Source organism: Lytechinus variegatus, chromosome 5 (assembly GCF_018143015.1).
Source record: "Lytechinus variegatus isolate NC3 chromosome 5, Lvar_3.0, whole genome shotgun sequence".
Lineage (NCBI taxonomy): Eukaryota > Metazoa > Echinodermata > Echinoidea > Temnopleuroida > Toxopneustidae > Lytechinus > Lytechinus variegatus.
In genome coordinates, this window is record NC_054744.1 from 1299223 (window position 1) to 1315581 (window position 16359).

At 35.0% G+C, this 16359-nt stretch overlaps 1 protein-coding gene across 4 annotated transcripts in view; it reads right to left on the reverse strand.

The window, feature by feature from the left end:
* LOC121415027 (tropomyosin-like) overlaps nucleotides 1-5714 on the reverse strand; it is a 63838-nt gene extending 58124 nt beyond the window's left edge. Inside the window, exon 1 of one of the 4 annotated variants that reach the window (XM_041608081.1) lies at nucleotides 5402-5709. In XM_041608081.1, coding sequence (XP_041464015.1) covers nucleotides 5402-5515 — 114 coding nt within the window. In that variant the 5' untranslated portion in view covers nucleotides 5516-5709. Of the gene's footprint in view, nucleotides 1-5401 lie in introns of all 4 variants that reach the window. The other 3 variants (XM_041608082.1, XM_041608079.1, XM_041608083.1) reach the window with 3 other exon arrangements.
* Nucleotides 5715-16359: the final 10645 nt, after the last annotated feature.

The following is a 16359-nucleotide window of genomic DNA, read 5'->3' on the forward strand; positions in this document are numbered from 1 at the left end:
CCACTGCTTAACAGTTTCTGTCATAAAAGTAGCCTTTTGTCAGTGTAATCTTCATTGTCCTACATAAATTATATAGCATTGAATGGAAGGGAATTGTACACAAAAACAACAGAATTAACATTTTAAATAGATGAAATCATCGAAGCCGTTGCTTTGTATCCAGAGAGTCACTGCATCTTGTCTAATACCAATACCCGGAGGCCACTTCCATTGAGGAGTGGATACCATGCGCGACCATGGGGTCTCGAAAAGCACCCTAAACACGTATTTTCCAGATTCTGAAAATGCACCCTTTAACAAGTATTGGCGTGTGAAACTCTACCCTTAACAAGTATTGGAAACAAAACGATACTCTTGGCAAGTATTCCCTGAAATGAACCCCTAAACAAGTACAGCGATATTTTAATGTCACGGGTCCGTCGTCGTCGGTTTTACCTTTACACACTATTTGGTTAAGTACGGCCCCACCTTCCACACCTCTCACAAATCAGACTCTAAACACGTAGTGTTGGGGCAAAAGGGACATCCTTTATAAAACATTTTAATTTTATTTTATCATCCCCGCAAACTTGACCTTAAACACGTAGCTTTCCTATATAGCGAAATATATAGACGCACACACAAGAATGGTGCTACTAACATCTTATGAACTCTCCAATGTCAAACGAGATGACTTACGTGATGGAATTTTTCTATCCGGATCTTTTGGACCAAATGGTCTTGTAACACTTGGTTATGGGGTGAGTCACACAGGAAACAAACAGGCCGATTGAAAGTCATTGGAAATACAGTAATAGTTTTGATCGGTCTAGTATCTAGTTTGCCTGTGTGACTGTGCAGGTAGTCGATAATGGAGTTTAAGTTTGATTGATGTGCAAACCTGTATAAGTGTGTGGTAATGTGGCAATGGCAGATCTATTGGGTTACCATGGTTACAGTGGGCATTTACTCAGGGCCATGGAAATGATTTTTCTAACTGGGGACGCTGATGTAAAATTGAAAAGGAAAAAAAGGGTTTTCACTACAAGATGGAGGCCAATCGGCTCATGAGAAAATTGAAATGCAAAAAAAAAAGTCATTTCCGTTACATTACCTTCACCTTGTTCACCGGATTCCGGGGGGGGGGGTGAAACCTGTGGAAACTATTACACGGAACACCCCCAGGAAAATATTAGGGTGCTTCAGCACCTCCACCTCCCAGGACCATGCATTTACTCAGTCCCTCTTAATACCCCAATCAAACCCACTTTTGGTTTGAATTTCAGTATCTTTCATTATCTTATTCTTTAATTCTTTCATTTCATTTTATTTTTTTTCTTCGATGCCAGAATATCTTTTCCCCATCTGTCTTGAACTCCTGGATCTGTCTTTGCCGAGGGGATTTATCTGGAATATTTGCCATCATCTACCTCGATGATGAGATTAAAATTAATTAGAGTATCGTCGTCAATTAAATGTGTTTTTAGACAGGGAACATTTCATTTTATCTATTTATCTTCTCCGAATTAAAGACAACACATCCAGTGACTGTGTAATGCATTGTAATTCTATCTGCATATTGTATTGTCTGATTGATTATGAAGTACAGTGCCCACTGGAAGAACAACATTACAATATAATGGAAGTGACAGGTCTCAAAAATGTATTACATTGTTGACTGACGGCAAACAAAACTTCAGTGAAAAAAAAATGAAAAAAAAAACAACTTTGAGGACCCATCCCCTTCCCCTTTATAGATTTTGTGGCAACAATAAATAACATTTTTTTTATCTTTATTAAACAGGGTGGAGAGAAGAGCCGAATGAAAATAATTTTAATATTTATTTAATTTTTCATACAGACCCTGTGACAATGGTATGTTCGATTTTATAGTTTACACAAAATTTGATAACAAGGTAATGAAACAGAATATGCACTGGCTTGTATAAACCTTGCGGCATTTTTTTCTTTATTGATATTTTTCAATTACAATGCAATATAAAAAAATGATATTCATAAATATCATGAATTTCATTTATCTCAAGTCACTGACACCTGAATTATTCATGCTATGTTTATATTGTGAGACAATAAAACTGGTTTTGATCAATTACCTTAATCATGTCTAAAGTACCATTCTGGAGTATGTTTCATTATGTCGTACATGTATAGTATGCGATACCTTGACTATTTTTCACATCTGAGACAGTATTGTAATCCTTCATATTCAAAGTGACTCAAACTATCACCCAAAACATCTTTCATACTCAACGTGATGATGTGTCGACTTGAAGAGAGACTCCTATTGACCCCCCCCCCCCCATTCTCCTCCTTTCTCAGTCCCCCATCTAACCCCGTCATGCCAATGAATAAAACCAAGATCATAACACCACTTCTGGCAATCGACCTGTGAAAATATTTCGATTCCGGCATGAAATATTTGGCCCAAAAATATATCATCGGTTGAGAATAGAACAAGTCGGTTTGGGAATTGGAGGAAGACATTGAAACCGCTGTCAATTCACGGATAGATTGGGAAATAGGCTCACCGTTACAGGAGAGATGTGAAATATTTGACCTGTCTACGGTTGTTGATGTACATATATATGTATCGCATGGCATAGTTTAAAGGGTCTACGCAAAAGATGTGAGGTATGATGACACGTCGTAACAGAATAAAATCTTTCTGAGAAGAATTTTGCCGGGAATTTTGCTCACATTTGAAATAATCCAATGGACAAAACTGACAAGCTCCAAAGTAATTAAAGACATTGAATTGAATAGGTTCAGCGTTACATCAACTGCACAAGGAAGGGGCATGGGGTGCGACCGCCCGCCCCCCCCCCCCCCATTATTTCATAGTCACCTAAAAAAATCTAAACAACATTTAAAAAGGGAAAGCGGAAAAGATTGAGGAAAAATTAGGGAAAGGAGAGTATCGAAAGAAAGGGCTTTAAGGGCTCTGTAAGGCCCCTAAGATATGGAATCATTTTGGTGCTCCATTCCTATAATGTGTCACATTTTATCTCAATAGCTGCAATGTAGATTTTTATGTTAATTCTTAATTTTTAAAAGAATATATATCTATTCTTAATTGGCACGGATTAGATGACCAGCTGTGGCATGTTGAAAGTATTATCAACTCTGTTAATTTTGTCACCATAGCAACTACCATGGTAACACCTGACTCAACAGCCAATCACAATCAAAGTTGACATGGTATATAGGTGATGTCCTAGTCAGACATGGAGTTCCTTTATGCTTGCTTTTTTTAATATACGCAGGGGCTATCCATTTAATAATAAAATTTGCTACCCAAAAATAAATGGTTATAAAGGTTCATTATTATCGAAAATAATTTCTAATCATAGAGGCACGTTGAAAAACATACATTTACACATGTATGTTTTGGGGTATTAATAAGTGTCAGTATTTAAATGTTCCATTGTTTCCTAATTTTGAAGACATTGTTTTTTACAACGACGAATTAAATTTTTCTTATCATGACGATTATTGTAAAGTTTATTTGATTCCATTATACTGTATACTGTAGATTACTGTCTATTTGAATTAGGTTGTCTCTAGCGGGTCAGTCTAGCATAAGTTTGAATGACAAAAGAACGAAATTCAAAGTATGGATGCTCGAATTTGAAGTAATGTTTATTCATGTGTAGGAGATGTATGTAAGGGTGGTTGTGTGTTAGAGGGTGTATGAGATGGTGGGTGAGTGGGTGGGTGTGTCTAAGTGAATTATCTCTTCCGATATAAAATATTCCTTGAAAGTTCAATGCTCGAGCGCCCGATCAGATTAGCCTTGTTAATTATAGCCGGGTTAATAGAACAGAGCTTAGAATCATGATATCATTAAGCACTGTCTATTATTATTTATTATGGAGGGTGATTTTCGCATCGGGTTCTAAGAGTAAATTCAGTACTGCTAATCGGGATCAAAGTATCGTACAAATATCCCCTGTTGGTGATTTATCACTATAGTTATTTTCTAAGATTGAACTAACATTGATGCACTTAGGAGCTAGGTGAGATCCTAAAACACTATACATCGAAGCCATAGGACATAGTATGATTATGCTATCATACATCAAACCATTGTAGGGCAATGGTATTATATGGGCAAGGAATGTAAAATGCATGCACGGAATGCGACGTATCAACTGAGCATGCGCAACGAAGAACCTTCGCGGTACGGTCCGACGAGAAAAAGTATGGCACCCCAGTAGGGGAGCACTGGCCTATACAACAGACGTGTTGAATTACTGCATATCACTTTCATGTTAATATAAAACAGACAGGCCCATTCATTCAGTTTCTCATTCATTCTTTTCGGAGATATGGATATAATGTTGATTTCAACATGATTTAGCACGACACACAAAATTAAAAAAAATAATAATAACTTAGTAAAAAGGGGAAGAGAAGATGATATTTCGAATTGAAAGAAGAAAGTAAGAGGTTTGATTTTGAATCCATCGTATTCACAAGATAAGACGCCAAAGACTCTATATCAACATCTCCATGCGATAGCACCGAGTCCACATGTAGAATTCAAGGGCGCCTCAATCAATGGTAGCCGCCATTTTGTTTTTGAAACACCATCCATCATAGTGATAATGTCCATTATTTTGTTCTCCGGGTGCTAATACTGAAGACACCATAAGCTGCATTAGATCAAAACAAGTTGCCTTTATTTCCATCTGTTTCTTGACGTTTCATCAGTTTTCAACAAAGTTCTCGGTGATAATCCTTTTGATAAATCAAAGCGATATCTTTGATAAATCCTCATTGCCTGACAGTCCAATCATCCTCTTCACTTCTTCCATGCAATACGCAACATGCAATAATTTGCAAAATCTTGAAAATGGCATAATATTCAGTTCTTGGAGATTGACTCATAAAACATCAACGAAAAGGAAGAATGTATTTTTTTTTCAATTTAAGATCCAAACCCAATCACATTTTCAATATTTTTAAATATAATGAAATCAACATAAGATTTGAATCTCTGGAGACATTGAAACAAAAATGAGAATTATCATTCTACTCCATTATGGACTCTTCTTTTTCATTAATCGAAATTTTATTTCACTTTTTAAAGTTTTCTTTACATATACGAATAGAGAATTATTGTTTTTTTTTTAAATCGACATGGATAAGCATTATAAATGATGGGGTAATTATGTTTTACAAAATGAATAGAATATAATATTCAAAGAAAAATATCGCGCATGCGCTTTATCAAAATCGCACGAATGGCGTCCGCCTTCATGACCTTTCTAAGAAAAAGCGTATAAAGTTATGATTGATGAGATTTTCCATTCTAATATATACATTCATGTAATTTTTTGATGGTTATAATCATATTTCTCCTTTTCTTCATGCATTTTATTTTTTTTTCAGCACATACCTGCTCCTCACGCTCTTTGCTCGACCTCAAATCAGCTTCAGCCGCCTCCTTGGCATCTATAGCCACCTCCTTCTCCGTCTTCAGGGACAACATCTTCTTCTTGATGGTCTCCATGGCGATTTACTTTGGGGCTTTTCCAAGTTTACACGAGAAAAACAACAAGAAGTCGTAACTTCCAACTGAAGTGAACAAGACTTCAGAACTTAGTCCAAGACGGTGGGAATGTGGAGAGGGCTAACCGGCCAAGTGACAAATTTTTGGTTAGAGACTGCTCTACAATATCCCAAAGCGTGCTTGATCATGGATTTCCCATAGAGCGCAACAGGCCAAGAGGTGGCAATAGGGGGACGGCGACAGAGCGCGCGCACGTTAAAAGTATATAGTCAAAGTTAAAGACCTTATCAGGAGGCCTTGTTTACCACGTGATATACTCTCGACCAATCGCACGTTTTGATTACCGAGAGGAATTCTAGATGTGGTATTCGGAAGATGACGTATTGGTGTCGCGCGAGTGTGGTGTGTGAAAGTGTATATGTGTGTGTATTATAGAGAGTGGGGTGTAGAAGAGCGGTTTTGAGTGTGTAAATCAGATGAGTGACAGTGCTGTGGTGATAGACAGTACGATACAACAGTACTTGGCTCCGGACCAACCTAATATGGAATAGACAACCCAGTGTCTGAAGCTTTACTTTGGGTACTCTCAACAAGACAAAACAATTACAATAATTACACTAGTAAATTTATTAAAAATGTATCACAAAGAAGATGTGATATAAATAACTATGTTGGAGTGTAGGGTAAAGGAAAGGGAAAATGATATCGAATTATTGGATGCGATTGATTGAAGAAGAAAAATCAGCATCTCGCTGAAGCATATGTTGTATTGATGAACGATGCTTAGGGTAAGATGGAATAGCTGGTGACAATGAGATATGATTATTGATAGGCGCACATTATGCTTGAAGGGCTTTTATCAACAACTTTTTTAATGTGCATTTTTTTTTCTTTTCTACATCACGGTGAGTAAGAATTATCCAGGCTAAACAGAGCTTAATTAAGATTACATTCAATGTTCTGTTTGATGTGAAATCATCAAATAACTATTAAAAAATGAAAACCTGAAAAATCGAAATGATCGTCACCTTTAACCACCCCCCCCCCCCCCCGACGATAAAAAAATATCAGGAAATTAAAAGGCAGCCTTAGTCAGTTCTTTTCTTATGTTCTTCCATCCATTAATTTATTTAGGAATATGTTCATTTATCGTCGTGGTCTAGTGGTTCAAACAGAGAGTCATGGGTTCGAATCTTAGCCATGGCGTGTTTTCCTAATTCAGCAAGAAATTTACCAACACTGTGCTGCACTCGACCCAGGTTAGGTAAATGGATACCAGCAGGAAGTAATTCCTCAAAAAGCTGTGAGCACCGGAATCAGTAGACTAGATTAGCCGGGGTGATATAGGAGCGCCTTGAGCACCTAATAAAGTGGATACGTGCGCTATACAAATCCTATATCATTATTTATTTATCATTTTGTTTCTTTGAACGATCTATTAAATATTGAATTTAATAAGCTGAAGTTATAGGTATCATGGCACTTCTGTTTTCTGTTATTTTTCATTATAATCTTATTTACTAACTTGTGGAATGAATATATAAAAGAAAAAATTCTATCGGATGATATATAGAATTACTCATCGATGTTAAGAAGTAAATGAAAAAGTTGTCTTGAATAGTTGTACTATCCCTAACGCCAAATAGAGTCCATCACATTAATGTCTTTCAGGTACTTGAGTTTATCTTGTCATTTATTATTATACTCTCTTTTTGTTTGTTATTTTTTCTTCTTGTTATAGTTATAATTGTCATTATCTTTGTTGCTATTATCATTGCTCTTGATGTTATTGTTATAATTCCCTTTTAAACCAATTGTAAGAGTTGTGCAATTATTGTATGTTAAGGCGCGAAGTTTTATATTCATTATAATCTCAAATGATAAAATGGTTAATATTACTTCATTTCTTATGTTAATAAATTGCGAATGCATTATCAATGTTTGGTATCATTTATTTTCTAGCACTAAAATGAGGCTTAGGGCCAACGGGTGTAATGTATACATGAATACTTGTAAAGATCTTCACAGGTATGCTTAGTTTGGCAGTTATTGCGAACACAAGTCAAACCAAAACAGGGGTGAATAAAATGATCATCAAAACACTGATAATTTATCAAAAAATGTTGTCAGACTATTTATCAAATAAAATGTCTTTGCCATGTTACTATTAGTCCTTAAATATGAGTTTGTTTGAAAAGAGGGTGTCAATCATTATGAGAGTCGTTTGTTTCATATCCGATTGTTTGGTTCCTTTAATCCCATAGCAAATATGTTTATATCCATCTTAGATAACTTTTAACAATTTAATGATTTATATCTCTTAGGAACATACCTGTCATGAAATATTTTTTTATTGGAAATGTCCCGATGAGATCAAGATCAAAGTAAATATTTACTTCTGCATGACCCATCCAAACACGAAGAGCATATTACACCTTTACCAACAGTCATATTTCCCGTGTAACTTTATTGAATAAATATTCATTTTGTAATTGAAGGGAAAAAAGAAAAGTTTAGTGATGAGTTCAATAGTGTTTCTTCCTGATAATCCTTAAGTTTTTTTTTATTTCTGCTACATGATATAGTTAAAATTTAACCCACTAAATTCAAGTACCTATATTATAAGGACGGTGGATGGAGTTAATGAACTAATGTCTGCCAGCATTTGATTACTCAATTAGGATTGGAGCCCTCATCCATTTATGGGTAAGAATCGGTTAAGTGGGCTTTTTGGACTGCATCCCAAACGAACATGACTATCATTGATATGTTACAGTAAATAGTATGACGCCATCAGGTAGTCCTATAGTTAAACCATGCATGTATCATCACTCATATCTTTGATCGAATAGTCTCTCTTCTACAATCTATAATTTCGTGAAATGGAAGTTTTAATGGGGAACATTGACAGTCATCAGGCAAACGCATATTCTGATCTGGGAGAAATCAATTCAATTCTTCAATATTTGATACTTTTTTAATGTTTTAAGGGTTACAGTATTTCCAGGTTCATTCCTTTTTATTGCTCTTAACCCCCCCCCCCACCCCTTTCCCTCTCTCTAATTCTCTCTCTTTACATGTTTATGTGTGTATACATTCTGTCTGACACACACACACATCCTTATACATACCCTCTCTCTTTCTCTTGTACATCCACCCTGAAATCTTCACACCCGCACACACCATATAGACCTGCGATTCTTCGATTGTTCAAGCACAAATACCCACCCACACACACAGACCCACAACCCCTCTCTCAAGTAAAGTGTTTCGCTGGGAGAGGAGGGGGGTTCAAAGTGTAATAAACATTATCATAAGTCTATAACTTAATGTAAAAATATTGATACAAGAGCCAATGTTAATCTTTAAGTGTCAACATTTAAAATCGAGTGAGTTAAGATGAGTGATTAAGAGTGACGTTTTAAGTCTTTGTATTTGTGGTGTACTTGTTGACCATGCTGTCCTTGAACTTCACTTTTGTATATTTATTTGCTTCTTCAAAGATTGACACTCTTATAAGAAAAATACCTTATTAGTGAGGTGTGCGTGTGTGTGTGTGAACATAAAATACATGGAATAACTATGAAAAAAGGTGATTACACATTATCTATTGGTCGAACATTCATTCATGTGTATATTTGATTTTTTCTCTTTTTCAACAACAAATTTCACCTCTTACTAAACTGTCCCCTTTAAGTAAATACATCGACTAAGAAGTGAAACAAAACTCAAGAAGCCGATTATATTAATGGGTTCATATTGCGTCTATATAGGACTTCTCTATATTATAATTACATAAGGCACTCGAATACAATAATTCCACTACGAGATATTGTATTCTTGATTTATCTATTCAAAGATATTTATCCATGATTACAAGATCAATTCAAGAACTATTATACATGATGATCCTGGCAAACTGATGATAAGCTGGGGTTATTGATAATAATAGGGGATTACAGTATTGATGTTACATATATATTACCTAGTCTTGTATTAATAATGGCTCATAAATATTATGTCATCACGATTGAAGGGCCTTTTAAAACAAGATGGCGTCAGTCAGCGGTCATGTGTTGTGTTGATGTGACTCAAGGAGCATCTTCAGGGCAACACGGTATATCTTGACCAGTATAAGGAAGAATGTCGGTTGTATGTCGGCGTTCAGAAGCAGATATGTCAGGAGGGGTATGGGGTAACATCATTACCAAACACCCAAACAATGTGACGTCATACGGATGAAGCCACGTTCTGTATCTATAACAGATATAGAAAATCTGACTAACAAACTTTCTATATAAATCCTATAGTCATATATACACCAACATGAGTGATGAAAATAGAAGACCCTCTTCATCTAATACATACACACACACACATTATCTCTCTCCCTTTCTCTCTCACACACACACACATCTTCTCGCACTATCTCTAACGCACACTACGCACGAACACAATATCTCTCAAACACACACACCCCGCCCATAACACAGACACACTGCCTCTCACATCGGCCAACACACTCTATCCAATACAGGCAACCCCCCCCCCTCCCACAAACCCACACATGTTCTCTTATTCTCTCCGTGTGATATTCCTCCACCTTTCCCCTTCCCTATGGTCTAATCTCGAACACAATTCATATGCGCGCTAAATTCTGTTTGATACAGCTAGCAGTTGAATAGTAAATTGCAAAATCACTACTTGGCTTTGAACCCCCCCCCAATAAAAAAAGATAAAATAAAATAAAAATAACAATAATAATTATGTTTTCGAAATTACGATGTACTATATGCATTATCATTTAAAATAATTAAAACATATTGACAAAATTAACTAAACCGACAAAAGTAAACACTAACCTACTCCATCGTATTAATTGAAAACGTCAAGTAAATGTTAACGTAATGAAAATGCAAAACTATAGTAGATGGTATTTTCTTTAACTCATGTTCTATGTATACCGAAGAATCCATAGGGGGTAATGCAGAGAGAAATGCTATGCTCTCGATCTTGTCCTTCCCTGATAAGAACAGTTGCATCAACAAATGTTCAACAGTTTCATGGTGACAGTTATAATTTTGAGTTACCAAGTTTAGATGATTGTGATGGATGAGACACAGAGAGCGGGTCATACATAGTGTCAAGAGGGTGATGGGAAGAGGGGATGCGAAGAGGGGATAGGAGAAGGCCGGGGATAAGGTTCTTTAGCTCTTCTTTTTTCTCAGTTTGTACTAATCAGTAGAGGCTGTCATTTTTCTTTTCATTTGTCTTTTCCTTTCTTTGTTACCTGTTTGACCCACCTCTCACTAATTCTCTTGTTATTCATCTCTTCCTCATACCCTTTATCACTGTTTTGTTCCAGATCCTGTTTGATGTTGCCTGCCCCACATCTTAATCCCTCTTGGCTTGAGGTCTTTCTTTGGCCTTACTCACACCTACTTCCCTTTGTGTCTGCCTACTCCTTTTCTTTCTTCCCCTTCATTAACCTGATTGGTCATCTCTTCTCACTAATGCCCCTTTTGTCTCCTTGTTTCTAGTGTTGCTGTTGGATGTTTGTGGTCTATATCATGGTTGTTCCACTTTATATGTTTGTCATTTTGCCTCCGACGAAGATTCTGCTAGGATCGAAAGCTTAGGCCCCTTTTGACTCTCTAATTTACTCCATTGGCTCTTTTTTTAGATAAGCAGTTTTCAGCAGCTTCCTTTTGCCATTTTTCTTTTAAGGTAGGTTGTATAAGGAGATGAAGAGAGACGGAAGAAGAGAGGCAGAAACACATCGAATGATTTAATGGTTTTAATCACTGCTCTAGACCCCTTGTTTAATTAAAAAAACTGTTTAATAAATAATCATTATCAGTGTAACTATACCATACAAACTTTGACTTTGGTTATTAGTTATTAACTGCAAAATACAATTTTCAGAGTTCTTTAAATCATTAGATAACCATGGGATTTGTTATCATTCCAAGTTATATCAGTATAAGGAAAACACCTCGTACCCGGACCATAATAGGAGGGATGTATCTTATAGGGTGTTAAACATTTAGGATTGTTACTTTCCAATATAACATTGTCCAAATTATATTAAATAACCTTTACAAATTGTTTCAATATGTCCCCTTATTTCGTTCTCACATACATGAAGCCTCATCGAAGAGAAATATCTAAATCATGTTTACTTGTTCATAACAAAAAATACCTTCCCACCACATTACATTAACGTTATTATTCTTATATCATTCGGAATTTCATTATGTATATTATTAGTATAAGAACTCAACAGTAATATAAAGTTTTGTCCTATATCAAACTATATTTTTTGATAACTTCGTATTTATTTTGTATTATTTCTCTCTCATTTATTTTATTTTTCTTTTCTCATTAATTTTGATTACATATATCTGTATTTGTACTTTGTTATTTTGTTATTTGTTGTGTTATCAATTTTTTGAGGGGCCCACATTGTACAAGCATTGCTTTTTAGTGGGTCCCTTTATTTCCATCTTAATTTAATTTCTATTGAAAAATAGTATACATATTTAAAACTTACAATGTGTTGCCCAAATTGTCTAAATGTTTTTTTTTTCACAACATGTGTATTATTAATTTTATTTTTGCAACGGATACAAATATTCATGTTTATATAATATGATATACAATTTGTCTTTGTTTGATGGAAGTGAAATAAATAAATTTGAATTTGAATTGAATTATGTCTGATATTGAACATTGGAAAAGTGATATGTACACTGATCATGCTGATAGTCAGTCTGTAAGAAAAAAAGGAATTATTAGAAACAAATTTCATTTAACTGTATTAACTCTAAATTCGGAGAAACTTCTTCTTTTGTTTAGTTATTTTTACAAGTTTACTTAAATAGGTATTCATCTAAGGATATACAATCAAGCCACATCAATATAAAGATAGAAAATGATAAATCATTATACTTGACAATATCATTGTACTAAAGTGGCGGATCTATCGTTTTTCCGCATACATTCGTAATTCCGAAGCTTCGTTATTCCGAAGGTTCGGATATTCCGAAGGTTCGTATTTCCGAAGGTTCGTAATTCCGAAGGTTCGTATGAGCGAAGGTTCGTTATTCCGAAGGTTCGTATTAGCGAAGGTTCGGACATTACGAAGGTTCGTAATTCCGAAGGTTCGTATTTGCGAAGGTTCGTATTAGCGAAGGTTCGTGTTTGCGAAGGTTCGTATTTGCGAAGGTTCGTATTTGCGAAGGTTCGTTATTCCGAAGGTTCGTTATTCCGAAGGTTCCGATATTCCGAAGGTTCGTAATTCCGAAGGTTCGTATTTGTGAAGGTTCGTATTAGCGAAGGTTCGTTATTCCGAAGGTTCGTATTTGTCAAGGTTCGTTATTCCGAAAGTTCGTATTTGCGAAGGTTCGTAATTCCGAAGGCGCGTAAGACCGAAAACGAAATGAGGTTCGTAATTCCGAAGGTTCGTTAGTCCGAAAACAAAGTGAGGTTCGTAATTTCGAAGATTCGTTAGTCCGAAAACGTAATGATTAACGAACCTTATTTCGTTTTCGGATTAACGAACCTTCGGAACAACGAACCTTATTTCGTTTTCGGATTAACGAACCTTCGGAATATCGAACCCTATTTCGTTTTTGGATTGTCGAATATTCGGAATAACGAACCCTCGGAATAACGCCACAAATGTTCGGATTAACGAACATCAAGGTATAGGCAACTTACGTGTTTCGGAATTACGAAGTGTTTTTTTCAAGGAGGGGGTTTGACCGAGAAATTTGATCAGCTAAAAAAATGAAGGTTATTTTGGTATCGAGAAATTGGACAAGCAATACCAAATGAAGGTCATTTTGGTACAGAGAATTTTTCACAAGCAAAAAAAAAGTGATCACAATAAAACGAAAGTAATTTGGAGTTGGCTCCTCAATGCAGTTCATTAGTTTTTTATCTACTTGGTAGCCCAAGTGGGAAGTTAAATCCCCTAACATCCCTTCCCCCGTAGATCTACGCTCCCACTGTACTAAACCGGCATTTACAGTAACTGCATCTAAAGAATGGAACAATATCCCTTATTTTGTTAAGCCATTAAATATACATAATTACCTATTTTAGAAACCCCTTAAAATATACTTCTTTTCTGATTTTTCTTCATTTCTTTTACATAATATTTGATTGAAATTATTGCATACTTTGATGGATATCAATTGTAAACGCTGTATTATATAATGAAATATGGAGGAAGTACTAAATGCTGCTAATGTTATCATAGCTATCATAGCAATCATAATAGCTATATGCGTCAATGAATTTCATTCAAATTTCTGTTAATTGTATGTAAATCATTAATCGGTCAAGCCCCACATTATATTACAGAATTACTTAAACTTAAAACCCAATCACATAGTCGAAGCCTGCTAGTCGAAGTTATAGTCGAAATTTCAAAGATAAATTATTGTTACAGATCCCCTTTCACAAAACAAAAATTACACTTGGTGATCGTGCATTTGCAGTTGCTGCCCCCAAACTATGGAATAGCCTGCAAATTGACATAAGAAGTTCTCCATCATTGACTCTCTTCAAATCAAAATTAAAAACATATCTCTTCAGTTAAGAAAGTGTGCTGTGTAGATGTAAGTAAAACGAGTTCTGAACAAGCGCAGCTGAATATATTCATATAAAAAGCTGCGCTATACAAATTAATGTTTATTATAATGTTTATTATTGTAATATTGTGCAAGTGATTTCAATTCACTATCAAAGTTGAGGGGCTTGGGATGATATATCTAAAGGAATTTTGAAAGACTATGAAGGTGTATATCATCTTCACACGTTCTTCATAAGAACATATTCTGTAGAGCAGTACTTCTTCTTTAGCTTTAATAAATTTGAGCTCCAGGTCATGGGCCCCTGGCATGGAATAGCAGATCAGGTCAGTAAATGTCAACTTAATATCACAATGATGGTGAACTGATAGTACACAATCAGTTGTACAGTGGGAACATGTATGGATCTATTTTATAGCTCAATGTATATAATATGTACGTACATATAAATAGATTTATAGGTAGTGGAGTAATCAACACACTGCAATCTAAGCACCGTCGCTCGCAGCGATGCATAATGTAATACAATATTTTCTCGTAAAACATTTGAGCAAAATTTACTTTACTATTATTCTGACAATTTTAATTTTGATGTAATTACAATTAATTAATATTTTAGATTCGTCATCATAGGCATTGGTATTGGTGTCATGCAGTTCATAAGAAGTAAAGACGAATTTGATTCATTCACAACCTCAAATCAAACGAAAATCTGTATTTTTACCATTGCTTTGGGAAGCATTTTATCAATATAATATAGAAGGAACTCGTGCACATCTTTATAAAACCCGAAAGTGTGAGAGTTAAGAATATTTTCTATGATTCGCAAATGTTATACCTTTAATATTCAAAGTAAACATGCATTATAAAAACCACATAAAGATTAAATCTGGACCCGATGAAACGTCATGATATTATTCTGACAAAGTTTTATTCCATTACAACCGCATAGACGACGAACATAACCTACCTTGCGTATACATAGTGCTATTTCGACATCGTCGGGAGTTGATCGCATAGACGTGGCCAACGATACAACGTAGTAAATAATGGACGCCATTATCACATGAACTTTAGTATTCTCACAAGAAATTAAGGCATTTTACAGAGGCACAAATAGTGGTTAAAATAGTACTTTGAGTAAAGTAAACTTGTAGGAACGCCTGAAGTCAAGACTATCTGTGGCGCCTCTTCATGTTTGCAAGGAGCTCCATCTTGTACTTTGTTGTGTCTGGTAATGGTGCTGTACTTCACACTTAAGAGGTTGTTTTGGTAGACTACATGTATACATATTACTCATTGGAGTAGTCACTTAAGATAGGTTGGCTTACATTAGAAAATCCTCTTCGATGCAATCCTCTTTGAATCACTTAGTGGTCAAGATAGGAGTTCCACTTTAACAGCATATCAATTAAAACAAACCCTTACTTAACTTTGCTTTCGAATACGTAAGTAATTCATATTTTGTAACAACAATTCGTGTTTCTTAACACAGTGGTTAAAAAAATCAAGAAATGTTCTCGACCCTCTGTTTCTTGCTAGGAAAAAGGGTGAATCATCACCATAACCTTGAAGCTATCAACGGCTCTAAAATCATATTTTTTTTTATATTGCGTTAAGGAAATCAATTAAACTGAAGATAAATTCATTTCTGGATTATAATGATGGGTTTAAACAGAATTTAAGGGAGAGACAAAAATAATTTCTTCAAGAAATATATATTCTAAAATGCAGTAGAAATTCATGTAATTTACAAAAATAACAAAATAAATACATTCTCCTAAATTCAAAATAGCGTAAAATTAACTACAAGGGTTTTAACATTAATTTCTTGGTCATAATACTATTACTGTAATTGACTATTATCTCTGTAAAACAATGATGCACTAGGTCATTACAAAAAAATATCAGAATTTAATTTTTTTTTCAAATTCTGGTTTAATATTGAGGTGATGTAGTATTTTCTTATTCATGACTAAGTCCACTTGACATTTCCTGATATATGGAGTGATATTCTGATAGTTCAACCTTTATAGGTTTAACCCTTAAACAACAAATTTAGTCTACACTTAATGCCATTGAATGCTAGATTTCATCTTCTTTAATATTCACGATGAAGACTAGATAACAAAAATTTGTCAAGGGTAACTGTATTTTCATACAATCACAATAATTGATTTGGACAGCTTTTTGCCGAAAGATCAGAATATTTTTTTTACATAGTGTTGACAACTGACATTCATA